The sequence below is a fragment of the Citrus sinensis genome, chromosome 3, assembly GCF_022201045.2.
Source record: "Citrus sinensis cultivar Valencia sweet orange chromosome 3, DVS_A1.0, whole genome shotgun sequence".
In the NCBI taxonomy this organism is placed as follows: domain Eukaryota; kingdom Viridiplantae; phylum Streptophyta; class Magnoliopsida; order Sapindales; family Rutaceae; genus Citrus; species Citrus sinensis.
Window position 1 is genome coordinate 2,345,658 of NC_068558.1, and position 18,025 is coordinate 2,363,682.

Sequence of the window (18,025 nt, forward strand, 5' to 3'; positions counted from 1 at the left end):
TTTTCGTGTAGCTGGGGAAGAGACCCATTCGATACTGAGTTGTCCAAATTTTTAATTTATAAATATTGTGCAATAAAATGATTGGGTATTAACTACAAGTACGTGAATGATTGGAAAATTAATAACCATTAAACATGGAGTGAGATTTGATGCTTTCAAAATTAAAATGAAATACAACTGTTAAAAAAAAGGAAATAAAATTTTAAGAGTAATACAAAATTTTCATTACTTCAAAAAACAAAAATTGTTTTAATCCCTATAATTTTAGTTAACCATCGAGTTAGTTCAAGTATTTTTTAAATTATTTAAAAGGTTGGTGTTTTATATATGGTCCCATTATAATTTATTTTTCAAAATTGTAAGTCAAATTTGTTCGACTGTTAAGTTATATCAGACAAAAATATGAATAGTTTGGAAAGTAATAAAGAGTAATGTTGTATTTCTTTTTTTTTAAATCAATTTTAAATTTTCCCACCTCCTACCACTTCTAAAAGAAAAAGCACGAGTAAAATATATTTTCAGAACATTTTTAAGTATTGAAAGAGGTGATTGAATAATATTTTAAAAATATATAGACTAATTATTTAGTTTAATAACAATTCAATCCTCTAATCATCCATATGAGCGTGGTTTTCACAATTTGTGGTTTACTTAAAATTATAAGGATTAAAGGAACATTTAGTATTACTTGAAAACATTAATAGAGTATACCGTAAAACTACGAAACTTGGGAAGCATTCTTGGTTGCTATGCTCTTCTTTATTGTCAACTTGGAAAATAGGATGTGGGTAAAAAGGAAATTACAAACAATGAAGAAATTCGTTATTATAAGGATTAATTTGGTAGTAAATAAATGTATTTTAAGAGTAACTCGGCCTTGGCCCAATGGTTAGGACCTTGTACTCACAACTGTGAGAGCAGCGGTTCAAGCCCCCGCGACGCATGTAGGGATTTATTTCCTTCCTTAATTATTAAGTGAATGCAATTTTCTCTATTTCAAAATGTGAGTGGAGTAGACACCACTCGAATATTAAAGAGGGTAAAATCTGGGCAGTGCTATATAAGAATTAATGTAAATTAGGCTCAGTAATTATCTGATTGTAAATGTCAGTTGTAAATCTCATATAATATGAGTTGTAATCTGAACATTAGTCTCGTGTAATTAAAAATATATATATATATTTTAAGATTGAGTTATTATTATACAAATAAATGTCTCTACCACCTTATTTTAAAATTGGACTCTCTACTCTATTTTTACAATGATTGCCGGAGACTCTTGACTCGAGTAATCATTTCGTGTTAGCATACTTTTCTTCTTTTTCTTTTTTTAATAGATGCCAGCTACAAGCGTACTTAAAAACTAAAATTGATTCAATTGAAAACAACAGCCTCCTCACCTCCACGAACTTCACTAAAATTATCTCTTGTAATTGTATAACTGACCTTTCCATTTGCTTCCAGATCTTTTCATCAAAATCAATTCACATGCATGGAAATCAAACCGTACTGTCACCATCCCTCCAGAAGAAAGACACTTCAAGTTCGCAACCATCGATGCAGATTTAATATTTTTCTATGATAATTAATTAATAGCAGATTGGTCAATGGTCAGCTTTGATGGGCTCCGCTCCCATTCTGTAGCATTCAAATTCTGCAGTGAATGCACGGTACTCTCAAATGATCGATGAGATCTTATAAGAGAAGAAACATTTGCGGAGCTCAATCTATCTATTCCTTATTATTATTATTATTAGTAGTAGTAGTAGTTATTATTCCCCTTGGCGCTGGCAAGAGACGGTAATTACTTAAATGGGACATACATGTGAACCAAGTCCCATCTTATTTGTACATTGGGATCAAAACTAAGATTAATTTTGAATCATTCAAAATCTCGTCCCTATCTTAATAGTTATCACTCAACTAAACATTTTAATTTTCATTGATTAACAATATCTAATTTAAAATTTTCATATATGAAAATAATTATGTTTCTATTAACAACTGAAATAATGTTAAAAAGACATCTATAATGCAATTGAAAAATTAAAGAATATTAGATATTTATGATTACACAATTTAAAATTAATAATGCTAAAGAAAAACAATGTTAAATACATTGTCAGCTAAAATAATTAGGAGAACCCGTCGAATCTCGCAATAAATCTCAATCTTGTCCCAAAATTAACAATAGTAATTGATTTTAATCTTGAATCTCGAATGTTTTTAAATTGAACCTAATAATGTAGATTAATACCGTCCTCACTAGTATGGGATCACGAATCCAACTAAAGTCCAGAATAAAAAATTCATTCCGATAGTAAATACGGAAAATACATTTATTTACTAGCCAAGACGTTGTTGGAGCACTGGCCTACCTTAACAAACCCATAAGTGTCTAAGATTTTATTAGCATAGGAATCAACTTCGCACCTTATCAAGTAGACATGCTATGGCAAGTCCTATAAATAGCATGTGAATGAGTCATTAGCCTTGGAACTTTGAGCACTCTTTTCCAGACACCATGGAGAAGAACAGTAAGACAGCAGTTGTTGCGACAGATGATGAGCCTCAGCTCAACTACAGGGGATGGAAATCAATGCCTTTTGTTATAGGTGAAAAAAAAAGAAATTTAAAAGAATGAATATCAGCTGTTTTTCTTCACAAATTGTTTGATTCTAAATTCTGATCATACATATTTTAAAACGCAGGAAATGAAACTTTTGAAAAGCTGGGGACTACTGGCACTTCCTCCAACCTCTTGGTATATTTGACAACCATATTCAACATGAAAAGTATCACGGCAACAACTCTCATTAACATCTTCAGTGGTACCACAAATTTTGCCACCTTGCTCGGAGCATTCCTGTCCGATACTTACTTTGGCCGGTACAAGACTCTGGGATTCGCTTCTGTTGCCTCTTTTCTGGTACTGATTAATAGCACTCTTCCTATTTCCTCGTATGCACTTGTAAAGAAACTACTGTTGCATTTATAATATACTGTTGTTTTTACTTTTGAAGGGGATGCTTGTACTTTCTTTGACAGCAGCAATCTCAAAACTGCACCCACCTGATTGTGGAAATCAAGATTCTGGAGCGTGCCCTGGGCCAACACCATGGCAACTGGCTTTTCTGTTCACTGGGCTAGGACTGATGGTAATTGGAGCTGGCGGCATTAGGCCATGTAACTTGGCCTTTGGTGCTGACCAATTTAATCCCAATACTGAATCTGGGAAGCAGGGAATCACCAGCTTCTTCAATTGGTACTACTTCACCTTCACCTTCGCGATGATGATATCTTTGACAGTCATTGTTTACGTGCAATCGGATGTGAGCTGGGCCTGGGGATTGGGAATCCCTGCATTTATGATGTTCTTATCCTGTGCAATGTTCTTCCTGGGATCTAGACTCTATGCGAAAGTAAAACCAGAGGGCAGTCCATTGGCTAGTACGGTGCAGGTCTTTGTGGCCGCAATCAAGAAGAGGCACTTGAAGTTACCAGAGGAACCGTGGCTCACCCTTCATAACCATATTCCAAAAAATTGTATCAACTCCAAACTTCCTCATACTGGACAATTCAGGTAAAAAGATTCAAAATATTCTAGCTATTCGTTTAAAAGTAAAAAATTGTTTACTAACGAACCAAAGTGATAATATTGGTTCAGGTGCCTGGACAAAGCGGCAATCATGACCCCTGAAGACCAAATAAAGTCGGATGGATCAGCAATCAATCCCTGGAGACTAAGCAGTATGCAAAAAGTTGAGGAGGTAAAAGTCCTAATTCGAGTGATTCCTATATGGGCCTCAGCTATTGTGTACTATGTCGCTTTAGTTCAACAACAGACCTACGTAGTCTTCCAAGCTCTTCAATCCGACAGACGCGTGGGCAATACCCATTTCAAAATCCCAGCTGCATCTTACGCCATCTTCTCAATGATTGGCCTCACAATTTGGATTCCTATCTATGACAGAATCATCGTTCCGAAGCTCCAACGATTGACGAAAAAAGAAGGCGGCATAACAATTCTTCAGAGAATGGCCATCGGCATGATTCTTGCTATTTTCACTATGATTATTTCTGGCATTATTGAAGATAAGCGAAGATATTTGGCCCTTTCCAGGCCTGTGGGTTTAGAGCAAAGAAGAGGTGCAATATCTTCTTTGTCAGGACTTTGGCTAATACCTCAGCTGTCACTGATAGGATTTTCTGAGGCATTTACAATTATTGCTGAAGTTGAATTCTACTACAAGCAGTTTCCCGAAAACATGAGAAGCATTGGCGGATCTTTGACGTTTGTTGGGTTTGCAATATCAAATTATTTGAGTGGTTTCTTGATATCAATGGTTCATAGATTTACAAAGGGTGCTTCCACTGGAGATTGGTTGCCCGAAGATCTTAACAAGGGGAGATTAGATTACTTCTATTACTTAGTTGCTGCATTAGGGCTCTTAAATTTCGGCTTCTTTTTATTGTGTGCAAAGTGGTACAAGTATAAAGGGAGTGGTGACGGCGCCCCGGAAGTGGCCATGGAAAAGCTGAATCCTGAAAAATCTCCAGTATGAAATAGAAAATAATGCAATATCATATAAAAGCTGAAAAGTTATACAACAGAATAACAAATATAATTCTAGGTTTCAACAACTATATAATGTTATTGTATTAGACAAGGTTTTATTTTATGAATAGCTTGCGCTGCCCATTTCTCTGTGTAAATTATAATTAAGCACTGTCCGGAATCCGGATAGTGTGTTTGAGAAAATGTTGGACCCAAAAAAGCTTTTGACTTTAAAAGAATATTTAAGCTTGCACAATTAAGATCATATGAACAGGTGGATAACGGACAAAAGATCGAGACCCAAGAATTAAAAATCTTGTACGCGACTTAATTTTAATTAATTAGGACACGCAAATTTCCACTTTCCAACTAATATATATAGAATACACTATACAGCGTTGTTTGAACAAAAAGCCAATAATTTCGTCTAGAACATCCTGTAGCTATTAGCTAACTAGCTAACAAAACAGGATGACTTGGTGAATCATGATTCCTTCAGTCCACCGAATGGTGGGTCCCCACTCAACAGTTTATGTGTGCCAAAATTTGTACATTCTGAATCTCTCTGATGGGGTTGAATCCGACTCTGATCATTTATATCTCTAATTTATGCCCTTTTCTATGTAACTCTTTAGATGTTTTCCTCTGACCTTTAATTGAACAAGTGAAAAAGGAATTCTAGTTTATATAATTCTACAAACCCTTTAGGGTTGATTTGTGGATTAGATGCTGCCAGATGAAAACTTTTTGCTGCCTATTTGCTGTGATGCACAATAACCTCAATTATTAATTAGAAACCAGTTGGTCCGTAAGATTTTAGGCCGATATCCACATGCATGGGATGAGGGAGGTAGTATCCTCCGTCTCCCACTTTATATTTAAGCCATAAAGTCTATCAGATGTTATGTTTTAAAAATCAATCACTTTTTCGTAAAGAATCCCTTATCTTAATAGAATTAGGGCTCGTTTGGTTTAAGTATAAAATGATGGGATTGGATAAATTTAGGATAAAATTATCTTAATACAGAGTTTGGTACCCAAAAATAGTTATGAGATAAAATTAGTGGAGCCCACCATTTAGTCCAAATAGTGTCAAAATTTTATCACAAGGGGAGTGTGGGATAAGCTAAAACTTAGCCATAGGATAAGAAAAAAAAAGCCCAAAATTCCTCTCTATCCCTCTCATAATTCTTGTTATGTTTATAATGATATTATTTAGTAAAATATAAGTTTAAAACTATAACATGTTAAATATAAAAAATTAAGGAAAGAATTTACATTTTTTAACAATTTTACCAATAATTACTAATTTAATTTAGATTACATTTCATGTCATTTTAAAATAAATCTAACATAATTTTGATAAATTAATATATAAAACATATTATTAGTTACTAGCCAATCTCATGTCATACCAAATATAAGACATGATTATTTATAGTCCAATCCAACATTGCACCAAACATAATTTAGTATTATATATAATCCAGTGTTATCCAATCCAATCCTATCTTATTCAATCTGATCCGATCAAATCCAACATACCAAACGAGCCCTTAAGGACTAAACTGTATTGGAATGTATATCCTTTTAATTTTTAAATTTATTTCTTACATTCAATAAAATAAAAGATCACCTATTAAAAAGAATATTCTTTAAAAATTCTCTCGATATTATTTCTAAGCATAAATAATATTTTGGATAAATGTTTATTCAATCATTATATTTTGAGTTAAGTGTCCGTTTAATTCCTATATTAAAAAAAAATCTCAAGACACCCATGTTTTTAAATTTGTTACACTCATACCCTTACTTTTTTTTCTTTTTATAATAATACATTTTCAACAATATTCTTAGAGATATTAATAAAAAAAGATAATTTATCAAATTAACCTTAAAAGTAATATAAAAATTTACACAAACGTTTATATTATTATTTTACTTTTAATATTAGTTTGGTTAAATAATTTTTTTTGTAAAAAATTATTAATATGATTGTTGTAAGTATATTAAATATTGCTTTAGGTTGGCTTATATTAATTTATTTATAAATAATTAATAGTAAGATTATTACACATGTACAAAAAAAATAATTTTTACACTGATATTAATTGGTTAATTTACTAATAAATAATTATTGAGTAATTTACTAATTAAATTTTTTATAGATAAATTAATTAACATCAATAATATTAGTGAAAGGATATTATTATAATAGGAAAGAAAAAGAAGGGTAAAAATAAAATATATTTAATTGTAAGAATATTTTAAATTATTTTTTAAAATATAAAAATTAAACAAATACTTAAATTAAAATATAAAAATTACAGAAATATTTACTGATGATATTTTTCAAGCTATTATTACTTCAACGACGACAAAATGATGGATATAATATGACAAAGGACTAGTGCTATCTGGCTAGTATCTGCACATGCCGCGTAAGAAAGCCCCAGAAAGTAATAATGAACGCGTCAATTTCTCTGAACTGGATGTTTACAAATTTGTGGAAAAATACAGAGCTTGTTTTCAATGGGCACGTGCATCAACATCAAACATTGAAAAGAGCTCCAAAAATAAAAAACGAATCCCCGAGCAATTAATGTAATTATTGGACTTATATGATATCATAAACAAGAGTAGATATTGCCTTCCACATTTACCACTGATTGAGAAGGAGGCGGCATAGAATTTTGCGGGTTTTAGCTTTTTTTTTCTTTTTTTTTTCAATTTCGGGCACTTGTTTCAGCTTTGACTGAAGTATTTGGTGGGTGGTCCCAATGAGATGGTGGACGACAGAAGTGTTCGAGTCAGAAAATACTTGAGTAAAATGTGAGCAATGGGGTGAGGAAGGGTACAAAGTTCATCCTGTAGCTCTAGCAGCTTTCTACATATAACCCCATTGACAAGGCATACGTACTGTTTAATAATTACTGGTTATAACGCACCAATCCAGAATGAAAGCAGCAGAGAAAGAAACGGTGGAGAAGAAAGAGAATGGAACCTTAGAGTTGGAGAAGATTTATGAGAATAGAACCATGGAATTGGAGAATGTTAAGAAAACTGTGGGAAACGATCATGATGAGCCCAAGATTAACTACAGAGGATGGAAAGCTATGCCCTTCATTATAGGTGAGCTGGAGTGGGCTGCTTGCTTCCTTCCTTCATGTTTCTTTTTTCTTTTGTTGTTGTTGTTGTGTTGTCTTTTTTTTTCTTTCCCAATTATTGTTGTTTTTACTGTTGAGTAACAAATTTCAGGTAACGAGACTTTTGAGAAGCTGGGAGCCGTTGGCACTTTAGCCAACCTGTTGATCTATCTTACTTCTGTGTTCAACATGAAAAACATTACAGCTGCAACAATTATCAACATCTTTAATGGCACCGCAAACTTTGGCACCATGATTGGAGCTTATCTTTGTGACACCTACTTTGGTCGCTACAACACATTGGGATTTGCTACGGTTGCTTCGTTTTTGGTACTAGCTTCTGCTCTTGAGCAGAGAGTTTCGGCTATTAAATTTTATATTGGTTACCATTTCTAGCTGAGCTAAGATATATTATTCTACTAACTGATCAGAAAATGATACAGACTTCGAATAAAAACCTATAACAATTTGAATTCTGTCAACCATATGGTACATTACATATTTAGTTGATATTCATGTGAATCTAATTCTTAATTTTTGGTGAAGGGGTTGCAAGCAATACAACTAACGGCGGCAATTCCAACTCTTCATCCTCCCCACTGTGCAGCAGAAAGTTCAACGTGCAAAGGGCCAACAGCAGGACAAATGGCATTTCTGTTGAGCGGGTTTGGACTGATGATAATAGGAGCTGGCGGCGTCCGGCCATGTAACTTGGCATTTGGAGCAGACCAATTCAATCCTAATACTGAATCTGGAAAGAGGGGTATTAATAGCTTCTTCAACTGGTACTTCTGCACCTTCACTTTTGCCCAGATGGTGTCTTTGACCCTCATTGTCTATGTGCAATCCAACGTGAGTTGGGCTATTGGTTTAGCAATTCCGGCGTTGCTGATGTTGGTAGCGTGTGTCGTCTTCTTCATGGGCACAAAAATATATGTTAGGGTGCCAGCCACTGGCAGTCCAATGACCAGTGTGGCACAGGTCATAGTGGTTGCTGTCAAGAAAAGGCAGCTGAAGCAACCAGACCAACCTTTACTTTCTCTGTTTAACTATATTCCTCCAGGTTCTATCAACTGCAAGCTCCGTCATACAGATCAATTCAGGTAATTAACATCTAGCATTGTGCTTCTCGGTTGTCTCGCTCTCACTATAGATGTGAGTCATCGGAGCTAAGTTAACAACTTATTAATTTGTTATCAGATTTTTAGACAAAGCAGCGATGCTGACACCCGAGGACCACATAAATCCAGATGGATCAGCGGCAAATCGTTGGAGACTTTGCAGTGTCCAGCAAGTGGAAGAAGTGAAATGCGTTTTGAGAGTAATTCCCACATGGTTTGCTGCTGTTATCTTCCATCTTATGATCAATCAGCAACATACCTATGCTGTCTTCCAAGCTCAGCAGTCCAATAGACGTCTTGGAAACACCAGCTTCAAAATCCCAGCAGCATCTTATGTGGTCTTCATGATGCTTAGCATGACCATTTGGATACCTATTTACGACAGAATTTTTGTCCCATTTCTCCGAAGGCTCACAGGAAAAGAAGGCGGCATCACACTGCTTCAAAGAATGGGCATCGGTATAGGCATCTCCATAATAGCCATGCTAGTATCTGGGGTTGTTGAAGAGCACCGAAGAACCACAGCTCTTACCAAGCCTACCGTCGGGTTTCAACCAAGAAGGGGTGCCGTTTCATCAATGTCTGGTATGTTTTTGATTCCTCAGTTTGCACTAGCTGGACTGGCAGATGCTTTTACTTCCATTGGACTAGTGGAATTCTACTACAAGCAATTTCCTGAGAACATGCGGAGCATTGGAGGGTCGTTATTCTTTTGTGCATTGGCAGGTTCAAGTTATTTGAGCAGTTTATTGATAACTATTGTTCACCAAACCACACAAGGAGCAGCAACTGGAAATTGGTTACCAGAAGATCTGAACAAGGGAAGACTGGATTACTACTATTACATGATTGCTGGCTTGGAGGTTTTGAATTTAGGATACTTTTTAGTATACGCTAGGTGGTACGAGTACAAAGAGACGGGCACAGGCTCAGCTACTACCATTGAGTTTGAAGCGAATGGTGAGGCGAAGCAATCTGATAAAACTTTAGTTTAATGATGACTATATTCATGCTAGGCTATGATAAAACTGCGGGGCTGTTTAGTTCAGCTTCAGCACTAGGCTAAGGGGAGAGTCATTTTCTCGGTAGTGATTAATGATTCCTAATCCTAGCTTATTTAGCAGAAGATTTTAATTGAATTAGATAGATGCAGACCCGAATGATGAAATAATGATGAAATTTAACATACTCTTACTTCTGTTGAAAGTTCTTTCAATACTCCCTGGGATGATTCCTGCCTTGCGCATACCGCAACGTCAAACCATTATGGAATTTGAAAGAGATTGCTTCAAATTTTTAAGTAAAAATTAAAATAACCTTAACCCTTCTATATAATCTCTCAACTTATGAACTAACTATTCATATCAAAACTTGTTTTGGACAGATTCTTTTGAAATATGAGTTTGCGGTAGTATTATTTATTGACTATAAAACAATTACTAACTGCTATGCTAAAAATTTATCAAGAAAACAACTTTAAGCAATGTATAGGAGCAGAGAGTGCAGCACCAAATATATCCAGAGTTTCTAACCGCTTGTTGCCCAAAATATTACAACCGAAGCAATTGCCTATCAACTATCAAGTGTTTGTCCTTAGTACAGTTGATTTAAAGAACTGCGAACCTTAGACCTTACTAATATAAGCATCAAATGCCCCGACAGAAATAAGTACATACTGTGGGCATTTGGTGGCGAAAGTTAAGAGCAGAGATGAAAACAGAAAGATAAATACTCACCACAGCACTCTGACGTGCTGGAAAGGAAAATATACTAGCACAAAATAACACTCTTGTTTGGCGGGTAACTTGCAACATGCTGATTACATATCTTCACAGCACCAGGAAATGTTTCTTAATAGATAACGATTACGTCAATAGATGATCTCTTAGACCGTGTAAGCTTGCTGAATCGTGTCTATGTCAAGGCCTTTCAATCTCACTACTGATTCCACATGACCTTTTAACGTATGGAGTTCTCTTAACCTGAATGAAGGTGTTCCAAGAAAATAGATTCAATTTTTTTTTAAAAAAAAAGTTATAATAAATAATAAATAGAGGAACTTAGCTGAACCAATTTAGCCATAACAAAGAACTCATTTCGGCTCCTCCAAGGCGTAAACCACAAAAGTGTATCAGGCTAAAATACTTGCTAGTAGTGTTGCTCACCTAGCAATTTCAGCTCTCCTTTTGGCTTCTTCAGCCATCTGATTAAGTTCATGAGTTCGCTCGGTGAACATCTTGGTATCAGGTGGTTGCAACCCATGCAATGTTCTTTGTGCATGTGCCCATTGAAGCTCACGTTGTTCCTTACCAAAATCCTTTTGCCTTGTGAAAGCAATCTACAAGACCAAAAAAAAATCCATCGATATACAACATAAAAGAAAGCCTAGCCAGACAAGGAAATCTCAACAGACAAATATCCATCAATATACAATATGAAAGAAAGTCATGAGAAACAAGGAACTCTCAACAAACAATTGCAAGTCATACCCTCTGCTCGATAACAAGATCCCAGGCCTTCCCACTCAGAGCATAGCGTATGAAGAACTTAATGAAATCAAGTGGGATGTAGAAGATGATGTTGTAAAGCCAGACCACACCGGCCCAACCCCACCCAATCCCTTCAATTGCAGCAAAACTCCAGTTTGCATAAACGGCAATCAGAGTAGCAATCTGCTCACAAGAAAGATAAAAAATTATTAGTGCTTCTTTTTCTTCCAGACCTATTGGTTAGAACTTATAATTAAATGGCGCACCAATTGACTCACCAGTTGAGCAATCAGAAAAGCCACAAGCAGCAATATACCAGGTCGCTCAACGAAAGACCAACTTCTTGACCGTGTTACGAATATAAGGGCCTGACTGATAGTGCTCACTTGCAAGTAAATTGCTGAGGCAAGCTTTCGGAAGTCATCATGAGCTGTTTTCTCAAGGGTTGCCACCCCAAATACTCTCTGGAAAATCAAAGGGCAGGTATATCATATGGAGTTCTTCATTAGTGTAAAATGCACTAGATTACAGAAATCAAGTCCTCGTACCGGAAAGAAATCTGTTTTATATGCTGCCCAGAAGAAAATAACTGTCATCATTGCCAAGTAACTGCCAAGAACAATGCCAGTTGTAAAAATTTCAGCAAGCTTCCAGCTATCTGGCAGAGGAGACGGTTTCACCCTATCTTTTGATATTGTCATAATTGTACCTGCAATTGATCCAAGTATAGCAACTTAGCATTTAAATCATAAATGGATTAAGTACCTTAGATTTGAATGAGTAAATTGTTATTACCACTTGATATATTCAAGGAATTGTTCAATAAGAAATATATATATTAAAAAAAGAGCAATATGAGGTGCACAAAAACGAACCATCATTCAGGATGGCAATGATAAGCACCATAAATGGAGGAAAGTCAAACTTCCATATGAGCGCCAGCAGCATGAAACCAAGCTGCAACAAAACATAAAAACAAAAATATATGTTATTGACGAATAGAATGGCAGAAATATGGTATCTATCTGTTATTAGAAAAATCTAGGGAACCACTTACCACAATACGAATGGTAATGGATACTGCATATATCTGAAAAACGAAAAATATAAATATAAGTAAATCGATAGAAAGTACACATGTATTGAAAAATACAGGTTCATAACCTGATAAAGACTTGCATTATTCAACTGTCAAGAACTATAATCCAAAAGTAACAACAGAATTGAAAATAATCAAATATGTGACTCTGAAACATTTTTGTTAAAAGTAAGAGCACTACCACCAAGGTCAGGAAAAATGCTTACTGTGTAATTTTTCATCCGCTGGAAGATAGCTCGACTGGTCAAGACAGCACTGATGATGACACTAAGGCCAGGTTCTGTAAGGACTATGTCAGAAGCACTACGAGCAGCATCAGTTGCATCCGCAACGGCTATCCCAATGTCAGCCTTCTTGAGAGCAGGAGCATCGTTGACACCATCACCAGTCATCCCACATATATGTTTCCTAGCTTGTAAGCGTTTTACTATCTCATACTTGTGTTCTGAACCAAAACACGTATGAAGTCAATTTATGTAAGCAAGCAGAACTAAAACTGAGCTCTGAGTACTCAACAGTACCAAGCAGAAATTTATGTCAGGCCACAGCCAAAGGGGAAATTTTTTTTTTTTTTAAATACCAGGGAAGACACCAGCAAAGCCGTCAGCTTTTTCTATCAGTTCATCAATAGGTAAAGCAGCGATAGACTCATCCTTGTCCTGTCCTAGCAAAGCAGATGAAGGATACATGTTGGTTCCCATTCCCAAACGACGTCCAGTCTCCTTTCCTATTGCCAGTTGATCTCCTGAAGAACCCACAAGTTTCAGCAACATAAAGATATCAAATAAGCCAAAGCAAGATTTTCAAATGGCAAATGGAACACACCAGTAATCATTTTAACATTTACTCCAAGATTCAAAGCCCTCCTTATGGTCTCTGCACTATCATGCCTTGGTGGATCAAAGAGCGGCATGAGGCCCATAAATTGCCATGGGCCTCCAGGACTATCCTTCCTTCCTTCAGGAACTTCCTGCATCCATTAACTTAAAATTAGTAATGATAATATCACATATATAAGAGACTAAATATTTAAAAATATATATATTGTTAAACGAAAAAAATGGATTCCAATCACCTGGTAGGCCACAGCAAGAGATCGTAAACCTCGCTCTGCAAACTTGTCAATCACAGCATGAACTCTTCTCTCAATGTCTGACTTGTTGTGTGCAAGATTTAGAATCTAAAAATCACACATCACAACCATGAATAAGAATAAAGTCTTTGGAAAACAAGGGCCGACAACTCAGATGATGTAGTGAGGACACTATTACCTGCTCTGGTGCCCCTTTACTGACTCTATGCATTTTCCCAGCATTGTCAATATATGTCAATGCGGTTCGCTTGTCAGTAGGATTGAAAGGGAGGAAATGCACCTCCTGAATGCCAGCACGTGCCTTTTGGAAGCAGAAACAAAATGAAAAATCATATTAAAAATTGTAGATATTTAAAAATTAAATTTCTGTCACAAAAAAGAAAGAGTATCAAGAAAACTATTAGTTACCTCCTTTGGATCAGCCAACATCCCAACTATAGCAGCATCTATTGCGTCCTGGTTCTCAGTCCTAGAGGCCTGAGCTGCCATGAGAACAACAGTATCTGCATCTACTCCTTTTGTGAAAACCTAAAGTAGAAATTTGGGCACAAGCTAAGAAACTATAATTACAAGCAAGAAAAATTTTAAAAATATAGCAGGCGACAGAAAAAACTGCCACAAACCTCAATAAGATTTTTGTCAACAGTAAGTTTGTTCAGTGTCAGTGTTCCAGTCTTGTCACTACAAAGCACATCCATGCCCGCCATTTCTTCTATTGCAGTCATTCTCTTAGTGATAGCTCCCTAAAGTCATGATTGACATGTCCCATCACTTCATCCAAATCCCAACAAAAGCTAATCAATTGATAAATGTCAAGGAACCTAACCAACCTGCTGAGATAGCCGATGAGAACCAATAGCCATTGTGACAGACAGAACTGTTGGCATGGCAATTGGAATTCCACCAATGAGAAGTACAAGAAGATTGTCGATTCCAGGGCGATATTCCCGGTCTTGAATAGGGTACATGACGATAATCTCTACTATCATTCCAACAGCAATTGAGCAAATGCAGAAGTTCCCTATTGCAGTCAAGACCTACAAATCATGGGAGATGGAACAACTTGGAATCAGAATCATGAAAAGGCACTCCTGCATTTTGGAAGCATAGGAAGTCCAGAATAAAGACACTTGATTATTTATCCCCTTGCCTTTTGAAAGTGGCCAACTTGGTTTGTGGTATCAACAAGGTGAGCAGCCTTCCCAAAGAAAGTATGTACACCAGTGGCAATGACCACTGCTTCAATCTCTCCCTGCTTGCAGGTAGAACCTGAGTACACACCATCTCCAGGGCCTTTAGTTACTGGAAGAGACTCGCCTGTGAGTGCAGACTGGAAATCCCAATACATAATAAGTTAGTTAAACAGAAGTCCAGTGCAACTAGAAATATAGTATGCAAAAACGGTTACAGACCTGGTCAATTTTCAACGGATCGCCTTCAAGAAGACGAGCATCAGCTGGAATAATATCTCCCAGTTTGATACTAATTATGTCACCAGGAACTAAAATAGAAGCATCTTGCTCATTCCACCTTCCATCTCGAAGAACCTATTATAACAATTTTGCTTGAAATGATAACATTGCAGGAATTGAAACAGGTATAACTGAAGTAGATAATCATACAATCTTCACCCACTCAAGGTTTCAACATGTATACAAATAAAGCTTAAGCTTAAAGATTATTACAACTTTTTAGTCGGAAACATATTGCCTAGAACCTGATACCTTCCCTTTTGGAGCAAGACGGGCCATTAGAGCAGCAGCTGCATTACCCGCATTGTTCTCCTCAATAAAACTGATGGTAGAGTTGATTACAAGCAAAGTAATGATACCAACAAAGTCTTGCCAATCTGGAGGCTTACCCTGCGTAAGATTAACAAGAAAAAGTTTATGAAACCCCACAAAAGGGAGTTTCTCAGAAACTAAAACAACCCAACAAATGAGGACTTACCCCTCCGTTTGCAAGAGCAATGGCCATAATAGCAGCAGCTTCCATAACCCATGAGAGAGGATTCCACATGAACCCCAAAAACTTCAAAAACTTGCTCTCCTGAAAACCGCCCAACAAAGAAGAAAAATATGAGCTAACAAAAGGCTTCCATCAAAATGTACAAAGAAGAACAAAAAAGAAAAAAGGTGTACTTTTTTCTCTTCAAGCTTGTTGTAACCAAAAATGCTGAGTCTCTCCTCAGCAGCCTGACTGCTGAGACCTTCTCTGCTACATCTCAGATTCTCAAATACTTCCTCAATGGGTATGTTTTCCTGCACTCAGCAAACGAACGGAATTCCAAAGGCCAAAACTTTAACACCAAAAGCACAAACTTTAAAACACAAACGGGCAAGAGAGAGCTTAAAAGCCTAATCAGATCTATTACCAAATCCACAGTTTCCTTCAACACAGCCTCCAAAACTTCCTCTTTATCCCCCATCTTCGCTCACACACACACACACACACAAATTCTCAACTTTTGCTCACTGCAAAAATCCAACCAAAGATCAATACACATTAACCAAACAACATGAAACCACCATCAAAGTCACCAAAACTTGACAAATGAAGACAAAACAGCCAATACCCAGTTCCAAATATTTGATTTTGAGCATTGATTAGGCTACCAATATCGAAATGAGAGTTACACAATACCACCAAATCTGTGAGAGCCAACCAGGAGATGAACCGCTAAGAGCAGTTGCAGTGTACCCGGCCAGTAACAGTCCACAATCCTTTTCTACTGAAAAAATTTCGAACAACTACCCTATTCATATTTATATTGCATAAACGTCCCCGCTTGTGCTCGTGTAGTTTTTTTCCATTTATCTTTTAACGTAACAATTACCGAACCTTTAAATAAACAATTAAAAGAATAAAATAAAATAAAAACCGTAACTATCACCTATCTATCTTTTATATATAGGGTTCTCTAGGTTATATGCACGTAACTTATAATTTTCTCACATAAATAGTGAGTGGACACATATTATTTAATATTTATATAAGAGAATTATAAATTATATGCATGTAACTTAACATTAGTATTTTATATATATATATATATATATATATATATATATATATATATATATATATATAGACATAGAGAGAGAGAACGAAAATACCTTCCGCATAGCCATGAATAATAAATTACAAGTGCATTTGCAATTATTTCTTTTTATGACTAAATGTTTCCATTTTTTCCCCTCACGATGCATCGCTTAAGTAACCCCAAAAAAATATCGAAAAATATCAAGCGTCCATAATGTTAGAAAAACTATTAACCAGCAACACAAAATAAAAAAGTAACACAAGATAAAAAAATAAAATGAAATAGTAATATATTATAAAGTGATTTTATTCATTCCAAGTGTGTACAAAATAAAGAGATGAGCTCTCTTTTATAGTTACATGATCATTCCATAAAATTAATAGAAACACTATGGATTATAATTTCTCGTGAGATAAGATAATAAGAGTTATAGAGAAATCAAATATTGCTAGTGGGAGACAATAAAGATACTAAGAGATATATGTTGTGAACACCCACATTTATTTTAATAAATTCATAACACATAAATCATAATTCCATGTATTATTTTTACAATCAAGTAACCAAAGATTGTGAAATTTTATCTGTTCGTTATTCTTTTCACATTTGGTAGTTTGATCACATTACCCGGAAACTAAACATAAAATAGGAAGCTTTGCACTTATGCCCCTATATTTGGTAGTTAATAGAAAACCAATTAAATTCTATTCGTTTTTCACCTTATTTTCATTTAGCATACTATGGTCAAGCTCGGAGAATAAAACATTAACGGTTAAAAATATATAGTATATTGTTACCAGACTTAAAATACTCTTCGAACCAAATTACTCACCTGATTTTGGTTTTATTTGGGATTAATGTTGTATAGTTGTAATTTAAAAATTATAACACTAAAGTATCTGATAAACATTATTTACTATAACTTAAAAGATAAGTGGATTTGATTTTAAATGAAAAATATTTTTAATAGTTTTGTCAAAAGTATTATTTAAAATTTGTATTTACTGCATACCATTAACTTTTGTTTCATAATTATAATTTTTTTTCACAATAGTTATATGTTAAAAGTTAGAGCACTTCAATACCAAATAGGCATTTCTTAGAAAATATTCAAGGTTTAGTGAATAATTAACAGATTAGTAAATACAATAATATTATACTTAGGTAGCTTTTATTTTTTTGTCAGGAATCTAAATGAGTTTGAATACATATATTTGAATGAACCTTTTTTTTTTAATATTTGAATATAAGTGGCATCTTGTTTGTTTTTATAAATAAAAAACATCTTAAACATAATTATTTGACATTTTACGTCAGTTCAAATCAAAATAAAAAAAAGGGATTAGATTTTATAGTTTAGAAAATAATTTATAGATATATTTTTAGAATATAATATTTACTTCTCATTCAAATCTTTTCCCGTTTAGATAAACATAAATGTTTAACTTTTGTATTCAAATATAAATATCTGAAAAT

General features: G+C 35.0%; 3 protein-coding genes across 3 annotated transcripts; 2 read left to right on the plus strand and 1 right to left on the minus strand.

Moving 5' to 3' along the window:
- Nucleotides 1-2,447: 2,447 nt before the first annotated feature.
- On the plus strand, nt 2,448-4,702 carry LOC102610070 (protein NRT1/ PTR FAMILY 2.11-like). Its single transcript, XM_006476600.4, has 4 exons — nt 2,448-2,615; nt 2,712-2,929; nt 3,024-3,583; nt 3,668-4,702. The coding sequence occupies exons 1-4, from the start codon at nt 2,525-2,527 to the stop codon at nt 4,563-4,565; spliced, it is 1,767 nt and encodes a 588-aa protein (XP_006476663.2). The 5' UTR covers nt 2,448-2,524; the 3' UTR covers nt 4,566-4,702.
- Nucleotides 4,703-7,242: 2,540 nt separating this feature from the next.
- On the plus strand, nt 7,243-10,013 carry LOC102610685 (protein NRT1/ PTR FAMILY 2.9). The gene is made up of 4 exons (XM_052436458.1): nt 7,243-7,690; nt 7,817-8,034; nt 8,251-8,807; nt 8,905-10,013. Exons 1-4 carry the CDS (start codon nt 7,516-7,518, stop codon nt 9,818-9,820), a joined length of 1,866 nt encoding a protein of 621 aa, XP_052292418.1. The 5' UTR covers nt 7,243-7,515; the 3' UTR covers nt 9,821-10,013.
- Nucleotides 10,014-10,283: 270 nt separating this feature from the next.
- Nucleotides 10,284-16,249, minus strand: LOC102610387 (ATPase 11, plasma membrane-type). The gene is made up of 22 exons (XM_006476601.3): nt 16,082-16,249; nt 15,881-15,980; nt 15,648-15,767; nt 15,457-15,555; nt 15,231-15,368; nt 14,919-15,053; nt 14,657-14,836; nt 14,337-14,543; nt 14,130-14,249; nt 13,915-14,034; nt 13,685-13,807; nt 13,489-13,593; nt 13,239-13,383; nt 12,994-13,158; nt 12,620-12,858; nt 12,372-12,404; nt 12,190-12,271; nt 11,863-12,023; nt 11,593-11,778; nt 11,315-11,497; nt 10,991-11,163; nt 10,284-10,807 (listed from the first exon to the last, which is right to left on the minus strand). Exons 2-22 carry the CDS (start codon nt 15,932-15,934, stop codon nt 10,711-10,713), a joined length of 2,865 nt encoding a protein of 954 aa, XP_006476664.2. The 5' UTR covers nt 15,935-15,980; nt 16,082-16,249; the 3' UTR covers nt 10,284-10,710.
- Between the last annotated feature and the right edge of the window lie 1,776 nt (nt 16,250-18,025).

Bases quoted from the DNA above. Each gene is read 5' to 3' on its own strand.
- LOC102610070 (XM_006476600.4), top strand. From the start codon at position 2,525: ATGGAGAAGAACAGTAAGACAGCAGTTGTTGCGACAGATGATGAGCCT. The intron at 2,616-2,711 runs GTGAAAAAAAAA...TTTAAAACGCAG, and splicing joins ATCAATGCCTTTTGTTATAG to GAAATGAAACTTTTGAAAAG. The intron at 3,584-3,667 runs GTAAAAAGATTC...ATATTGGTTCAG, and splicing joins CCTCATACTGGACAATTCAG to GTGCCTGGACAAAGCGGCAA.
- LOC102610685 (XM_052436458.1), top strand. From the start codon at position 7,516: ATGAAAGCAGCAGAGAAAGAAACGGTGGAGAAGAAAGAGAATGGAACC. The intron at 7,691-7,816 runs GTGAGCTGGAGT...AACAAATTTCAG, and splicing joins AGCTATGCCCTTCATTATAG to GTAACGAGACTTTTGAGAAG. The intron at 8,035-8,250 runs GTACTAGCTTCT...TTTTTGGTGAAG, and splicing joins CTACGGTTGCTTCGTTTTTG to GGGTTGCAAGCAATACAACT.
- LOC102610387 (XM_006476601.3), bottom strand. From the start codon at position 15,934: ATGGGGGATAAAGAGGAAGTTTTGGAGGCTGTGTTGAAGGAAACTGTG. The intron at 11,779-11,862 runs GTACGAGGACTT...TTGATTTTCCAG, and splicing joins ATAAAACAGATTTCTTTCCG to AGAGTATTTGGGGTGGCAAC. The intron at 11,164-11,314 runs GTATGACTTGCA...TTGGTCTTGTAG, and splicing joins ATCTTGTTATCGAGCAGAGG to ATTGCTTTCACAAGGCAAAA.